Source organism: Carassius gibelio, chromosome A2 (genome assembly GCF_023724105.1).
Source record: "Carassius gibelio isolate Cgi1373 ecotype wild population from Czech Republic chromosome A2, carGib1.2-hapl.c, whole genome shotgun sequence".
Lineage (NCBI taxonomy): Eukaryota > Metazoa > Chordata > Actinopteri > Cypriniformes > Cyprinidae > Carassius > Carassius gibelio.
In genome coordinates this window covers 31166822-31183132 of record NC_068372.1, presented here as the reverse complement: position 1 = coordinate 31183132, position 16311 = coordinate 31166822, and the positions used below count along the sequence as shown (strand labels likewise).

Genomic DNA, 16311 nt, shown 5'->3' with positions numbered 1-16311 from the left:
GAAATTTACCCAAATAAATTAAGTAAAAATTCCTAAATTATTTAGTCTATGGCACAATAAATTTAATATAATTAGGCAAATGTGCTCATTTATTTTAAGTTTATTCTCAAAAGTCGGTGATTTTAAAAGAGATCTGTTTGTATTTTGTTATTTTATACATTTACAAGACTGTATACAGCCAATCAGCTCAAATAGGAAAATACTTGAGAAATACTGGAAAGTACTGCTCATTAATGCCTTAGAAGAGTAGTATCCATAACTACAAGCTCTACTCTTCTGCACAGTAACGATTGCACTGTGCAATGGAAACTTCGATGTTACAGAAACTCTTAAAAATGTAAAATGTAACTGAACATTAAATATTAATAGATGCCTCCCTTCTCTCAAAAACATAAAGTAGCATTTAATTTCAAAATTTACTCTCCATATCCAGCCATATGCAAAGCATGCTGGGAACTAACAATCACCTCTAAAATAAAACTGCTAAATTTAGCTAATTCACTTAAATTAAATAGGCAGCCTTCTTTCCTTAATTATTTTAGTTTAATCAGTTCCCCAATTCAAGCACCAAAACTGCTTAAGTCTCCTAAAACAAAATGAGGAAAACGCATCTCTTGGTTTTATTAGTAAAAAGTCCTCATTATTTTCTATACAACACTGAATCACAATTTCTTTAATGAAATCCACACATTATTTTTAATTATCACCTTAATTTTTTTGATGAAAATTACAAGACCCATGATTCATTTTTTACAGTGCATGACAATGAGTGCAGCAGCTACAATGTTTCAGCCAAATCTCAGAAGATCATCTCAATCATCAGAACTTTCTGCAATGAGAACTGGCAGGTCTTCAGAATCCACTAAAGTTTAAGCTAACCCTTTTGCCAAGTAAGACATGTTCCTGGAACAACATCTTTTGATGATACTTGATCAATATTATTGTCCAAAAATAGACTTAATCCAATCCCTACTGCTAAACCTAACCTTACCCATAATTTATTCCTAAAATCAGAGGGAAATAGCTGATTAACAAGGGTGTAGAAGAACCTAACCCTGATTATAAGACTAAAACAGATATTTCCTTTTCTGTCCAGAAATTATATTCATCAATCTTGGACAATGACAATGTTTTTGGAAGCCATAAGTGTGCCAATTACTGCACAGGTGCTGAAAAGACATCAAGTGTCTTCAAACAACTACCATGTGCATTTTGAAAGACATACAGATAGAGTGAAGCAACCGAAGACAGTTTTTGGCAAATATTTTACATTATTGTAATTTGTAATTGTCTTTGTCTTTTTAGAGGGTGATGGAGCTGGATGCTGATGAAAATGATCACAAATTCATATTTTTGGATATTTTTTAACCTGGCCAAGACAAGGAGGAGAGGTCAGAATTTAATTGACCAACGGGCAACCATCCAAGTATCTGGACAATGTGGAACCAATATCACCATGTGTGCAGCTATATCAGAAGATGGAGTGTCATATAATGCAGCTCACCTCATAGCCTTCCTTGATGAGCTAAATCAGGTCTGTAGAACTGATGGTGTGACCTACATAATAGTTTGGGATGATCTTCAGTTTCATGGGTGGTGGGGGGTGAGCGAACTAAGAACGGGATCCGCCTTCCACCTATCCGAGCATACATGGATGACATGACCACTCTGACCACTACTGCAGCATGTACCAGGCGGCTACTTGGTAAACTGCAGGAGAACATCAAGTGGGCCCGGATGAAAATCAAACCGAACAAGTCACGAAGCATCTCAATAGTTAAGGGACAGCTTAAAAATTTGAAGTTCTGTATTGGTGATGACCCAATACCAACAGTTTCTGAGCAACCTGTCAAAAGCTTGGGTAGATGGTACAACGCAAGCCTCGGAGACAAAGACCAAGTGCAGCAAGTAAGGCAGGACATTACCAATAGTCTGGAAGACATTAACAGTACCCTACTGCCAGGGAAGCTCAAGCTCTGGTGCCTGCAATTTGGACTTCTCCCTCGGGTAATGTGGCCACTCACTGTTTATGAGCTCCCAATAACAACGGTGGAGAAGATGGAGCGAACCATGACTTCATACATCAAGAAATGGCTCGGCGTCCCACGCTGTCTGACTAACATCAGCCTCTATGGCAAAGGGGTCCTTGAACTGCCTATCACAAGCCTCACCGAAGAGTACAAGTGTTCTAAAGTGAGACTCCAGATGACTTTGAAGGACTCCAGAGACCAGACCATCAGCAATGCCGTTCCACTCCTGGTAACCGGACGGAAATGGACACCATCTGACGCGGTGCAGCAAGCTACCTCAGCCCTGAAGCACAGTGACATTGTAGGGCATGTCCAGTTGGGAAGAGGAGGCTTTGGCCTTACGGCAAGTAAGCCAACTTGGCGTAAGGCCTCAACATCAGAAAGGAGGAAAATGGTGGTCGAGGAGGTTCGTCGTCAGGAGGAGACGGAAAGAAGCGCAAAGGCTGTCTCTCTTGTCAGACAGGGACAATGGATGAGGTGGGAAGGTCTGGAGAGGAGAAAGCTTAGCTGGAGGGAGCTCTGGGAAATGGAGGCAAGCAACATCAGCTTCATCATCAGAGCCACCTATGATGTGCTCCCATCTCCAAAAAACCTCAACCAGTGGTATGGCGAGGACCCTACTTGTGCCCTCTGCCCAACAGTGGTGGAATGTAACGAAGTATTTGTACTTCGTTACTGTACTTGAGTAAATTTTTACGTATCTATACTTTACTTAAGTAAAAAAAATAATGCATACTTATACTTTTACTCAAGTAGATTTTTCAGCAATTATCTGTACTTTCTACTCCACTACATTATTAAAATGCGTGTCGTTACATCCTTCCGAATCTTGCATAAAATTTTTTTTGGTCGACTGACGTTTTGGCGTTGCTGGCCAATGCACGTTGAAACAGATCGGAGATCTGATTGGCCAAAGAACTCACGCGCTCAGCGCGTGTTTTGAAACAACACAAGCGGAACTGATGTAAATCGAAGATATTATAATATTTGTTTGACGTAAGTTAGTGGTAACTATTACCCTAACAGGGCAACTTCTTTAGCTGGTTATTAGCACAGCAGGGACGATAGCTTGCTAGTACGTTACATTTTTGGAGATGAGCAAACTACTGCTATATCTGTACATTCGTAGTTGGCTAAAATAGCTGTTTGTTTTGACTCGATGAAAAAATGTTCAAACTATTTATACGGCGTCGGCTCCTAGCTTCTTTACCATACAACATTGGGTATTTATTTGACATTCACAAGTAAGCATGCAGGCAAAACTATATCTTGGTTTGATATATGAATTTTGAACTATGACAGTGGTTTTTCGTCAATATCATGATATTATATATATATATACACAGTACAGGCCAAAAGTTTGGAAACATTACTATTTTTAATGTTTTTGACAGAAGTTTCTTCTTCTTATCAAGCCTGCATTTATTTGATCAAAAATACAGAAATAAATGTAATATTGAGCAGAATAATATTGTGCAGAATAAACTGGTCATACAAATTTGATTAAAGTGTTCAGAATAACACTCACCTGTGTACTTTTGAGTTTTTTTTACTGCTCTTAATAGTATAGTAAAAATAAAATAAATTGTATGTCATTAGCCTAATTATTATTTAATGAGTAATTAGTAAATAACCAGATTTTTACAGTGTCAGTATTGCACAACAACTCTTTCCAGTACACAATAGATATTGTTTGTGATTGTTACAATTGAACAGCCCAGACATTGAGACAACTGATTGTACTTTTACTTAAAAAAATACTTTAAAGTAAATTTAAAAGTATGTACTTATGACTTTTACTTAAGTAAGATGTTGATGTAGTAATTATACTTTTACTTAAGTATATATTTTGCAGGGTAGTTTTACTTTTACTTAAGTACTAAACTTAAGTACTTCCTCCACCACTGCTGCCCAACTCCAGCAACTCTTAAGCACATCTTGGCCGGTTGTAAGACCTGCCTCACACAAGGTCGTTACACCTGAAGACACAACCAGGTCCTCAAGAGTCTGGCAGCAGCTCTTGAGAGCCAGAGGAATACCACTAACTCCCTGCCCCTGAGAGCGATCGATTCCATCACGGCCCCAACCTTCATCCGAGAGGGGCAGAAAAAGCCCAAACATCCCCCTACCAAAACAGAAGCTGGACAGCTAGCCATGGCCCGGGACTGGAAGATGCTAGTTGATATTGGCCAGCAACTAATCTTTCCACCTGAGATTGCAGTCACCACCCTCAGACCAGACTTGGTTCTCTGGTCCCCTTCATTGAAGACTGTTTATATCATAGAGCTTACAGTCCCATGGGAGAATTCAACGGATGAGGCCTATGAGCGCAAGAAACTGCGCTATATAGAACTGGCAGCAGACGCTCAACAACGAGGGTGGAAAGCGAAAGTCTATCCGGTTGAAGTGGGATGCAGAGGTTTTGTGGCTTCTTCTACCATCAGACTGCTGAAAGACCTTGGCATCCATGGACAGGCTCTGCGACAGACAATTAAATCAGTCTCTGAAGCGGCCGAAAGAAGCAGCCAGTGGATATGGATTAAAAGGAAGGACCCTTGTTGGGCTCAAAGAGCATCAACATGACCCACTCACTAATCCCCCCCACTCTATAACCCACTTGAGAACCCAGGTCACAACCCTCCATGAAGAGGGTGAACAAGGTATGCGGTCAGCTCTACGCTTGACTCAGGGAAGAGGACGCCTCCTGCCTTGCATAGTCCCGTGGGCTGCGCCATTTAAACAACTAGGCAATTTTCATGATTGGGCATGGGACACAAGCTCAGGTTTGATCACCCTGTTGCTGGCCACCTTTGATGAGGGTGTTTAGTATTGAAAGGCCGAAACACCCCATGATTCAAAGGCATACTACTGATGATGTGTCCCAAATTTACATCTTTCCCATATCTGAGGTACAGCTCCCACGCCACTCTTAACATCAAGGCAAACCTCATGTGCATACCATCCATTGGCACAATGGACAGTTTAACATCACGTCCCGTGTTTTTTTGATTCTGAATATCTGGACTTGTCCAGTGACCGCTGTGAAAGGACAGCTGACAACATAGGAAAGTCTGTGTGACAGCTTGGAGAGACTGCTGACTGGAGGGAATAGTCCCCACTGGGGCTGTCATGGGCTAGCTACCCATGGCGGCAGTCTCCGACGCTGCTTCAGTTTGTTGGAGACACCCGCTAAATGCTACAGAAAGTGAACAAAGGAACATACCCCCAGAGCCTGCGAGAGCGGGGGCGCAAGATGGCTCAATGACTGACAGCATGGTTACAGACTCAGGAACGGACATGACTACGAGCAAGAACACGGCACATGAGACAACCACAGCAGCAGCTGGACATTCTCTTCAAGTGTGCACCTGTGGCTGGGCGAAAATAACATCATTCAGGGGATTGAGGACCCACCAAGGAAAGAGAGGGTGCTTGAAAGAGCAGAGACAAGGGCCTCGCATTGACCAGTACTTCCTACGAAGCAACCAGTCAAATCAGTCGATTGAAGCACAGCGACGGGATAAAAACCAAAGTTCGCAGAGCATCAGTACCAGTGTCCCTGAGGAGGATAATACAAGCACAGAAATGCCGGTGGAGGAACCCACTCAACCACAGAGACCTCCCAAGGAGGAAAAGATCAAAGGGCACAGACCGAGTGTGAAGTGGCCCAAAGCTGTTGAAAAGAGAGAGTGGGAAATAATCAATAACGACCTGACAAAATCCTGGAGCAACAAGTGGGCACAGCAGAGAAAAAGCTGGAAAGGATGGTTGACATCATCTACCACTATGGAGAAGAGCGCTTTGGAGTAAACGCTAGGAGAAGCAACAAAGCAATATCAGCACCAGCCAAATCCAGGAGGCAGCAAGAGATCGAAATTCTGGTCAGAGAGAGAAGGCAGCTGAGAAAGCAGTGGAAGAAGGCCTCTGATGCAGAGAGAGAGGGTCTCATGCTACTCCAGGGGGACATCAAGTGTCGGTTGGCAACCTTGCGAAGAGCAGAGAACCTGAGGAAACTTCGCAAGAAGAAGGAACACACAAGAACACGGTTCTACAAAAACCCCTTCAAGTTCGTTAAAGATCTCTTCGCTAAGGAAAAAAGCGGAATCCTGAAAATTCCCAAGGAGGAACTGGAAGAACATCTGGAAAAGGGCAACCATGACCCAAAAAGGCACGAACAAATAGTTATCCCACATGACATCCCACCTATTCAACCTCCCGAATTCAATCTGGAGACTGGCCCTCCAAAATGGAAGGAGGTAGAGAGTACAGTACGGCGCGCAAGATCAGCATCAGCCCCTGGGCCGAATGGAGTACCGTATAAGCTCTACAAGAACGCACCAGATGTGCTACGCTATCTTTGGAGGCTCATGAGGATAGTGTGGCAGAAGTGAATAATACCTAAGGGGTGGCGAAGGGCTGGAGGGGTGCTAATTCCCAAGGAGAAGGATGCGACAGACATTGGTCAATTCCGGCCAATCTGCCTTCTCAACGTTGAGGGAAAAATCTTTTTCAGCGTGATAGCACGGAGGTTGTCCACCTACCTGGAGAAGAACAAGTACATTGATACATCCGTACAGAAGGCCGGCATTCCTGGGTTCTCTGGTTGCTTGGAGCATACCAGCATGATCTGGCATCAGATCCAAGCGGCGAAGAAAGACAAAAGAGACATCCATGTCATCTTCCTTGACCTGGCTAATGCCTTTGGATCAGTTCCCCATAACCTCCTCTGGGAATCCTTCAACTTCTTCCACGTTCCATCATCTGTCACTAGTTTAGTAAAAGCCTACTTCGAAGACCTGCAACTGTGCTTTACAACAGCCGACTTTACAACATCATGGCAGCGCGTAGAAGTAGGCATCATGGCAGGCTGTACAATCTCACCCCTGGCCTTCACAATGGCCATGGAGGTCATCATCAGGGCTTCAAGATGGGTGGTGGGGGGTGAGCGAACTAAGAACGGGATCCGCCTTCCACCTATCCGAGCATACATGGATGACATGACCACTCTGACCACTACTGCAGCATGTACCAGGCGGCTACTTGGTAAACTGCAGGAGAACATCAAGTGGGCCCGGATGAAAATCAAACCGAACAAGTCACGAAGCATCTCAATAGTTAAGGGACAGCTTAAAAATTTGAAGTTCTGTATTGGTGATGACCCAATACCAACAGTTTCTGAGCAACCTGTCAAAAGCTTGGGTAGATGGTACAACGCAAGCCTCGGAGACAAAGACCAAGTGCAGCAAGTAAGGCAGGACATTACCAATAGTCTGGAAGACATTAACAGTACCCTACTGCCAGGGAAGCTCAAGCTCTGGTGCCTGCAATTTGGACTTCTTCCTCGGGTAATGTGGCCACTCACTGTTTATGAGCTCCCAATAACAACGGTGGAGAAGATGGAGCGAACCATGACTTCATACATCAAGAAATGGCTCGGCGTCCCACGCTGTCTGACTAACATCAGCCTCTATGGCAAAGGGGTCCTTGAACTGCCTATCACAAGCCTCACCGAAGAGTACAAGTGTTCTAAAGTGAGACTCCAGATGACTTTGAAGGACTCCAGAGACCAGACCATCAGCAATGCCGTTCCACTCCTGGTAACCGGACGGAAATGGACACCATCTGACGCGGTGCAGCAAGCTACCTCAGCCCTTAAGCACAGTGACATTGTAGGGCATGTCCAGTTGGGAAGAGGAGGCTTTGGCCTTACGGCAAGTAAGCCAACTTGGCGTAAGGCCTCAACATCAGAAAGGAGGAAAATGGTGGTCGAGGAGGTTCGTCGTCAGGAGGAGACGGAAAGAAGCGCAAAGGCTGTCTCTCTTGTCAGACAGGGACAATGGATGAGGTGGGAAGGTCTGGAGAGGAGAAAGCTTAGCTGGAGGGAGCTCTGGGAAATGGAGGCAAGCAACATCAGCTTCATCATCAGAGCCACCTATGATGTGCTCCCATCTCCAAAAAACCTCAACCAGTGGTATGGCGAGGACCCTACTTGTGCCCTCTGCCCAACTCCAGCAACTCTTAAGCACATCTTGGCCGGTTGTAAGACCTGCCTCACACAAGGTCGTTACACCTGGAGACACAACCAGGTCCTCAAGAGTCTGGCAGCAGCTCTTGAGAGCCAGAGGAATACCACTAACTCCCTGCCCCTGAGAGCGATCGATTCCATCATGGCCCCAACCTTCATCCGAGAGGGGCAGAAAAAGCCCAAACATCCCCCTACCAAAAGCAGAAGCTGGACAGCTAGCCTAGGCCCGGGACTGGAAGATGCTAGTTGATATTGGCCAGCAACTAATCTTTCCACCTGAGATTGCAGTCACCACCCTCAGACCAGACTTGGTTCTCTGGTCCCCTTCATTGAAGACTGTTTATATCATAGAGCTTACAGTCCCATGGGAGAATTCAACGGATGAGGCCTATGAGCGCAAGAAACTGCGCTATATAGAACTGGCAGCAGACGCTCAACAACGAGGGTGGAAAGCGAAAGTCTATCCGGTTGAAGTGGGATGCAGAGGTTTTGTGGCTTCTTCTACCATCAGACTGCTGAAAGACCTTGGCATCCATGGACAGGCTCTGCGACAGACAATTAAATCAGTCTCTGAAGCGGCCGAAAGAAGCAGCCAGTGGATATGGATTAAAAGGAAGGACCCTTGTTGGGCTCAAAGAGCATCAACATGACCCACTCACTAATCCCCCCCACTCTATAACCCACTTGAGAACCCAGGTCACAACCCTCCATGAAGAGGGTGAACAAGGTATGCGGTCAGCTCTACGCTTGACTCAGGGAAGAGGACGCCTCCTGCCTTGCATAGTCCCGTGGGCTGCGCCATTTAAACAACTATGCAATTTTCATGATTGGGCATGGGACACAAGCTCAGGTTTGATCACCCTGTTGCTGGCCACCTTTGATGAGGGTGTTTAGTATTGAAAGGCCGAAACACCCCATGATTCAAAGGCATACTACTGATGATGTGTCCCAAATTTACATCTTTCCCATATCTGAGGTACAGCTCCCACGCCACTCTTAACATCAAGGCAAACCTCATGTGCATACCATCCATTGGCACAATGGACAGTTTAACATCACGTCCCGTGTTTTTTTGATTCTGTTTCATCATGCTCAAATGATCCAAGTATGGTTTCAGGCCCATCCACAATTCCTCACCCTGTATTTATCTCCATACTCCCCTTTCCTTAATCCCACTGAGGAGTCTTTCTCCACATGGAGGTGAAAGGTCTATGTAAGGCACCTCATGAACAAGTCACTCTTCTCCAGGCCATGGATGATGCATGCAATGACATCTTTATTTGACTCTCTAACTCTAGCACTCTTTATTCTAATTCTATTCTTAAAAAAAAAAAAAAAAAAAAAAAAAAAAAAAAAGTCCCCCTTTTAACCTGTAATCTATTGATTTGCTAATTGTTTTCTAAAAAAAAAAACTAATACTAAATTCTTTTTGTATTTCATCCGTTTTCTTTTCATTTCACCTAACAATAGATCTATTCTTTCTCTATTCTATCTGTTTTCCTTTTATTTATGATTTTTTTTTAAACCTTGCTTCATTAGACTTGTTCTAGCACTTGTATATCATTGCTGTTTTGATTGCTTCTATTGTCCTTATTTGTAAGTTGCTTTAGATAAAAGCAATATTCTTCAATACTTTATTTTGTGTTTTTTTTTTTTTTTTTTTTTATCAGATTTTTTTCTTTCTTTCTTTCTTTCTTTTCTTTTAAACGCCATACCAGCTTCTAAGGCTATATTCATGGCGAGAATAAGATACAACCAATCAGATTTTTTTCCATTGGAAAACCTTATGTTGTGATTTTTATTTCATCACATGAACCAATGCTTCTCCAAATGCAAGGCTTCTTTAAAGATATGAAGGCAATATGCATAGTTTGAACATTAGAGAGCCTGTTACAAATAATGATAATTTTAAAGGCCCCAATATACTTCAAACGAAATCGAACTGATATGACATAAATTTGAACAAAATCAGGCCGAAACAAAGTTCGTTTTGAGTTTGTTTTGGCAGTTTGAAATGGCTCACCAAAGCGACCTTTCTGGGGGAGTTCGTTTCGGTTCCTAAAAACCTTTGAGTTTCTATTGGTCCATGATGGTTACGCAATCGGTGTGTGTTCTGAAACTCCACATTCTTTGAAGTCCTTTTTTTTGGTCCGCTTCTAATTCAGCGTAGGTCAGGCAAGAGAGAACAATATCTCCGGCCTAGTCTTTAGCAACATGAATACACTGGAGTGTCGGATATAGCTGAGCTAGCACAAATATATCTGCACCTGTACGATCAGTCAGAGAAAGCATTTAATTCCTAGAATGAAATCACAATGAAGAGTTATGCAAAAAGAAACCCAGAGAAACATCCAAGACAAGTTTTCCAAAGCCATAAAAAGAATGAAAGGAAACAGCAAAGATATAAGGCAGCAAGTACCAAGTACATGCGTTTCATTTAAATGTTACACCATACTGCTGCTGTTGTTCTTTCAATGAGCCAATTTAAAGGGTATACAATAAATAAATAAATTAAATATAAATTAAATAAATGCCAAACGAACATACAGTAATAAACCTTTGTTTTTATCAAAAATAAATCATGGCACCACATAAAATATAAAAGGGTGTAACAATTTATCCAGTTTAATAAAATAAATGAACACTAATAAAATAAAAGAAACTGACGCCAATATTTTTTATCCACATCATGCTAAAGTTTTCAGACTATGAGACATTCACACTTCCCATAGAGGACTGATTATGGTTCTTATGTATTGCAAACATGATACTTGACCCTGAACTGCTGCTAAACATTATTATTTTGTCTAGAATATTCTGATCGTTGGTGTCCGTCTCACACCTAGATTGCCTACACTTCATTTCATCGTAGTTGTGTTTAGGGGACATGCACAAGTGTCTGGTTTACATTAATCTACACCCCGCCTCCAGCAGCGCAGAGGTGTCTGAATGTTCGGAAACAGTATACCGTCACTCAGCCTTTTCAAAATAATTTTTGCCCCCAAACGAAGAACAAAAACTAACTTTGTTTGAAATATACCAGGGCCTTAAGTTTTGTGTCCAGAGTTTTGAAAAATGACATGAAGGTTCTGTTATCAGTGCAAAAATGATTGTAAAAAAAAAAACTGTAATATATTTGCATTTGTGTGCGTGTGTGTGTGTGTGTGTGTTACCTGTAATGTAACTAGTAGATCCGCATTCATTTATCTCTCCATCCACAACAAAATCTCTGAAAAATCAGAACAAGAATCCATAAATCATGCATTCATTCACACACAAACACATTACTGAATGGCTTTTGCTGAATGCTTCAGCATGAATGAATTAACTGTTCACTGGAATGACATCATATATATATACTGACATTAACTGTCTTTTATTTCACTTCAAATCAGTCCGCATCACAATAACACAAAGTAGGGCTGGATGATTAATCGTGATTGTCCTGCACATTTACTCATTAAAGCCAGTTCTGTGATTAGCAGTAAATCTCCATCACCTGCTTCAGGTGGAGCAGCATTCACTTCACAGAGCCCTAGTTCTCTAACAAGCTATGAAAAATCGCATTCATATTCACAGACGATATAATTGTAAGATTTTCAAATGGACTAAATCGTTGGCGATAATGACAGCTGTTTGCGTATCTTCTCCGTGAACTACAGCTCTGTGTAATGAATGCTGCTTCATCTGAGAGCACGTGAAAATACCACATTTAATAATGTTTGAACTCCAAACTCACTTCATAACGTCAGTTGAATGTTTGAATTAAATCCTTGTGAGATGATGTGGATTCTAAGATTAATTAAGGCACACTCAATTTTTCATTATATTCTAAGCAGAGATAATGTTGATTAGCATTTCATTATAGCTATACTTTCTAATTATAATAAGAACTCAGATAGTAGTCGTAGCCCTGTGTTTATTAATCACTTTGAATCAATGAAAGCAGTTAAATCTGTTTATTCATAGACAGTAAAAGAAATGCACACAGCGACCCCATTGAATTCAACGGAGAAAAATGAAGTCGATTAGAAGCACGCACTTGCTGGGGGTCAGGCGTACTGCGCAGACTCAAACTGAGCTCGATGACGTAGATGTCACATGAGCAACCTGTAAATCTTATAATCTTCTAATCGCTGTGCCAAGAGAAATCTGAATCACCCACCGAATCTTCCAGAGAAGGCAAGCGTGAACAGGAGCAAATTTTGGTAACCTTTACTTTATACCTCCACTTCCCCTGATTGCCTCATAGACAGTAAAAGAAATGGACACAGCGACCCCATTGGAACTCAATTGAGACAAATGAAGCCCAGTTTTAGCGTTTTTTAGCACTTCCGTTTCTGACGCGCAGACTCAAACGAAGCTTGACGACGTCAGCAACCTGTCTGACAGATGTAAATCTTCTAGTAGCTGTGCGTGCAAACTGCCATCGTTAATCTTGCAGAGACGGCGAGCTTGAGCGGGGAGTTCTTTGTCGTGAGTGAGCAGGAGTAAGTATTCTGATTAATTATTTTGTGTAGTATTTTAAAATGTAACGCCAGTACGCCATATTAAGTTAATTGCCTGCGAGCTTCTCCTCCTGTCTGTACGGTAATGCGACAGAGAGTCGAGTGGTTATGACGCAATCGTTAGCCTATCGTTAGCTCAAAAATATATACGGGGCCATAATGTAACATAGAAGGTAATGGAGCCCTTTATACATTGTCGTGTATCTTTAGAAATAAATAATGGACAAACAGAGTCTTTAAACGCCTCAGATGTAAAGTTATTCGCTGTCAAAGTGACGCCAAAATGAATGGGAGTCAATGGGAATGCTAACGCAAGTGAAGTTCTGCTAAAAGATGGCAGCCCCCACCCGACTTCAACTTCCGGTCGAGTTCCTTGCCCCTTGGTTTAGTCAACTGCAGTGTGAGGCATTTCCTGGATTCCTTCTTCGGGGCATAGTTGTATGTTCAGCGCGAGAGCGCCCTCTGGCCTTCAGATGGAGATTTACCGCGGATCACAGAACTGCGCTTCACTGAAAGAGACACGTGACAATCGCAGCTTCTGCCTAATCACGATTTATTGCCTTTGCGATTTAATTTCGATTGATTGTGCAGCCCTAACACAAAGATTAATAAACAGTAATTGAAGAGCAAAGACACACCACATTTGGACATTAAATTAAACACTAGACGGCATTCATCTGAAATCTGAGCTAATCCCGTAAAATAAAGACAAATAAAAACAATTTTAAACTGAATTAGTACAATAAGGCAATAGTAAGTCTTTTTATTTTATTTATATAGCTTTATATTTTAAAATTCACTTTCAAAACCAAAATGAGCATGGCAAATTACTGACCCCATTAATATAACATATTCCACAACATGCAGAGGATGAGCATCACATCAGCTGAGCGTGATATTTCATGTCAATAAATAATCCACTGTTAAATCATGAATCCAATAAATCCAAAAAGCATGACAAATACGCACACAATTGAATCAGGTGCTTTAATTAGGAGACATGTGAGTAAATGTGAGCCTCACATTCGACGCACTGACCATCTCACACACACACACACACACACACACACCCTTCATCTCAAACCCACGGTCAGCACAAATATACGAGACGCTCTTTGTTCTCACATTTCTCTTATTAAAAACACCTGCGTAATCTCACAAGTGTCTCCTAACAGACAGATCTCAGTCTCAAACTGTGCTCAGATCAGCTGCCAAGGAAACAAAGCCTGCGATCACAAGATCTCAGTCTGAACTCAAACATTTCTCCTCTGCTTTATATCATACTGAGATCATCTGAGGCGAAGACATGCAGCTGTTAAAGCAGAGGATGACAGACAGATGCTGTGTGATTCTGCTTATGAGATGAAGATGGAGGACAGTGATCATCTGCTGAACGGGTGTAGCTTGACTGATCAGCTGATCGTGTTTCATATAAATACAGCGCATGCAGGTGCGTCCGCAGTCATGCACTGCTCTCATCTAAACCCGCGAGAGAAACGGGAATATCAGTCGTGATCATATGAACACAAGACTGGTGCAGCTGTGAAGTGAAGGCCCGTGTGTGTGACGTGATGAGCGGATTCATGTGAATGGAAGCCCTGATCGATGGCGGAGATCCTCACCGCTCGGCCGCAGCCCTCGCGCTCTCCGCCCCGCTCCGGTTCATCATCAAACACCGGGACGCTCCATCGAGCAGCGCGTCGTTATTCCTCACAGACAGAGGATCCTGAAGGAGTCCGGTCTGCTCCGGTTCGGTTGTGCTACATCCACGGGCTCGTGTGAAGCTGCTTCTGGACTCATTCAGGCTACATCTGACCTACATCAGCAGAAGCACATCAGAGCATCGGCTGTAACGCGCATGCGTCTCTCCGCGCGCATCAACGTGACGCGCTCACTGCTTCAATTAATCTCGTTTACATTTACTAACCGTGAGATAACCAGTGAGTAGAAGCATTTATATGAAATCTACATTTGTTAATAAGTGCTAATTTAATTAATTAAATAACGATATATATATGTGCGTCTGCTAAATGAGTAAATGTAAATATATAAACTACACACATCGCTTAATGCGTCTTGAAATAATGTGTGTATAATGACAGCTTTAACTCGTTTTAGGAAGAAAGATGATGCTACATTTGAATCTCTTTGAATTTTATTTCTACTTCTTTAATACAGTTCTGCATCCTATTTGGCTGCAAAAAGTGCAAAAAGGCATAAAAAATTAGGGTTAGGTCTATTAGCATGAATCAGTGGTTCCTCAGTACCTGAACCTAAAACACTTTCACCGCAATCACAATATTTTCTCATTCATTTTTCAGACCATTGAATATTTTGGAAAACCAGGTTAAAGCATTAATATCTAATCGATAAACACTTATGTTGGAAGAGAGTAATTGTTAAACTTCATGATCCATAAGATGCTCCAATCTGAGCCAATCCACAGTTTCGGAGTCAAAGCCTCACTTTTGTTCAAGTCACCTTTATTTCTTTAGTGCTTCATGGGTTGTGTCCGTGTTAAACAAGAAAAATAATGTATCGATGAAAGCGGACAAACAGTGATGTGTTTTTGGTTAGAGTCAGTTCATCATTGATTCAGTGATAATAGCTTCGTCCAGCTCAGTTCAGTTCTCTTCAAGCAGTGTCTGTTCAAGACTGGTGTGCGTGTAGACATATGATTCAAATAAAAGGCCTTTTTTATGAAATGTATGTTTTATTGTTTCAATCATGTAGAATGATGAATGAGAGTCAGGAAGCTGTGCATTTTGCATTACACCTGATTTAAATAAACTCAATCCCTTAAGAAAATTAACTATTTTTTTCTACTAATACAACCAAAACACCACAGTAGCCACACACTAACCATAGTTCAACAATATTTATTGTATAACTGTGGATGTAAAAATGGTAATCAATATGCCAAAAAAAAAGGTTACTACACTTTTACTATGATACAACCATATCTATTTTTCATAAGGGATGAGCTCAGTCATCAGGAAGGACAGACACAGTAAATAAGGGTCAGTTTTAGAGACCAGCAGGCGTCATCTGAGTCTGTGAGTCTGACCTCTGCTCTACTCTCATCATGTTATAAAGAAGTATTAAGGTCTTCAGACTGACTAGAAACATCCAAAGGTAAGTTGAGCTGAGGTCTGGTCCCCCTGCTCTATACGTTCTTGCCGAACACGACCCGGGGCCCGGTGCGAGGTGCTCTGGGCTCGGTCCCATCAGAGATGATCCAGATGGCCGGGGTGTATCTGTTACCCTCCATCACCACCCGGATCTCCTCAGCTCGGGCCATCTCCTCCAGCTCCGGGCTGGTCTCAGGACACCAGTCGGCCATGAATTTGTCTTTGGCCTCGCACAGATTGAGCTGCACCTCCTCCGGCTGCTGACCGAACAGAGAGTCTGCAGGAGACCAGGAGAAGATGCTCTTAATGACCGGCGATGGAGTTAACATCAGTCACGTATCAGATCAGATCACATCTATGAAGATTTATTAAGTGGGGTGTAAACTGGATATTTTCCAAAGTTATGTGACATAATCAATACATTTATTGATAGAGCTGCACGATTAATCTCGATTTAAACACTTATGCAATTTTATTTCTAAATGACATCCAGAGACGGCCCTAGTATCTTGTGGGCCTTAATCAGATAAAAAAAAAAAAAAAAAAAAATGTTATAGTTCGGATATAATCACTGATGGCTATGTTAGCGATCAAATGAGAGCAAATCACCTTGAAAG

At 42.1% G+C, this 16311-nt stretch overlaps 1 protein-coding gene across 1 annotated transcript in view; it reads right to left on the bottom strand.

Annotated features, from left to right (window-relative positions):
• LOC127938932 (myomegalin) overlaps positions 1-14433 on the bottom strand; it is a 72671-nt gene extending 58238 nt beyond the window's left edge. The window contains exons 1-2 of the mRNA XM_052535908.1: positions 14186-14433; positions 11229-11284 (exon numbers count right to left, since the gene is read on the bottom strand). Coding sequence (XP_052391868.1) covers positions 11229-11284; positions 14186-14232 — 103 coding nt within the window. The 5' untranslated portion in view covers positions 14233-14433. The remainder of the gene's footprint in view (positions 1-11228; positions 11285-14185) is intronic.
• Between the last annotated feature and the right edge of the window lie 1878 nt (positions 14434-16311).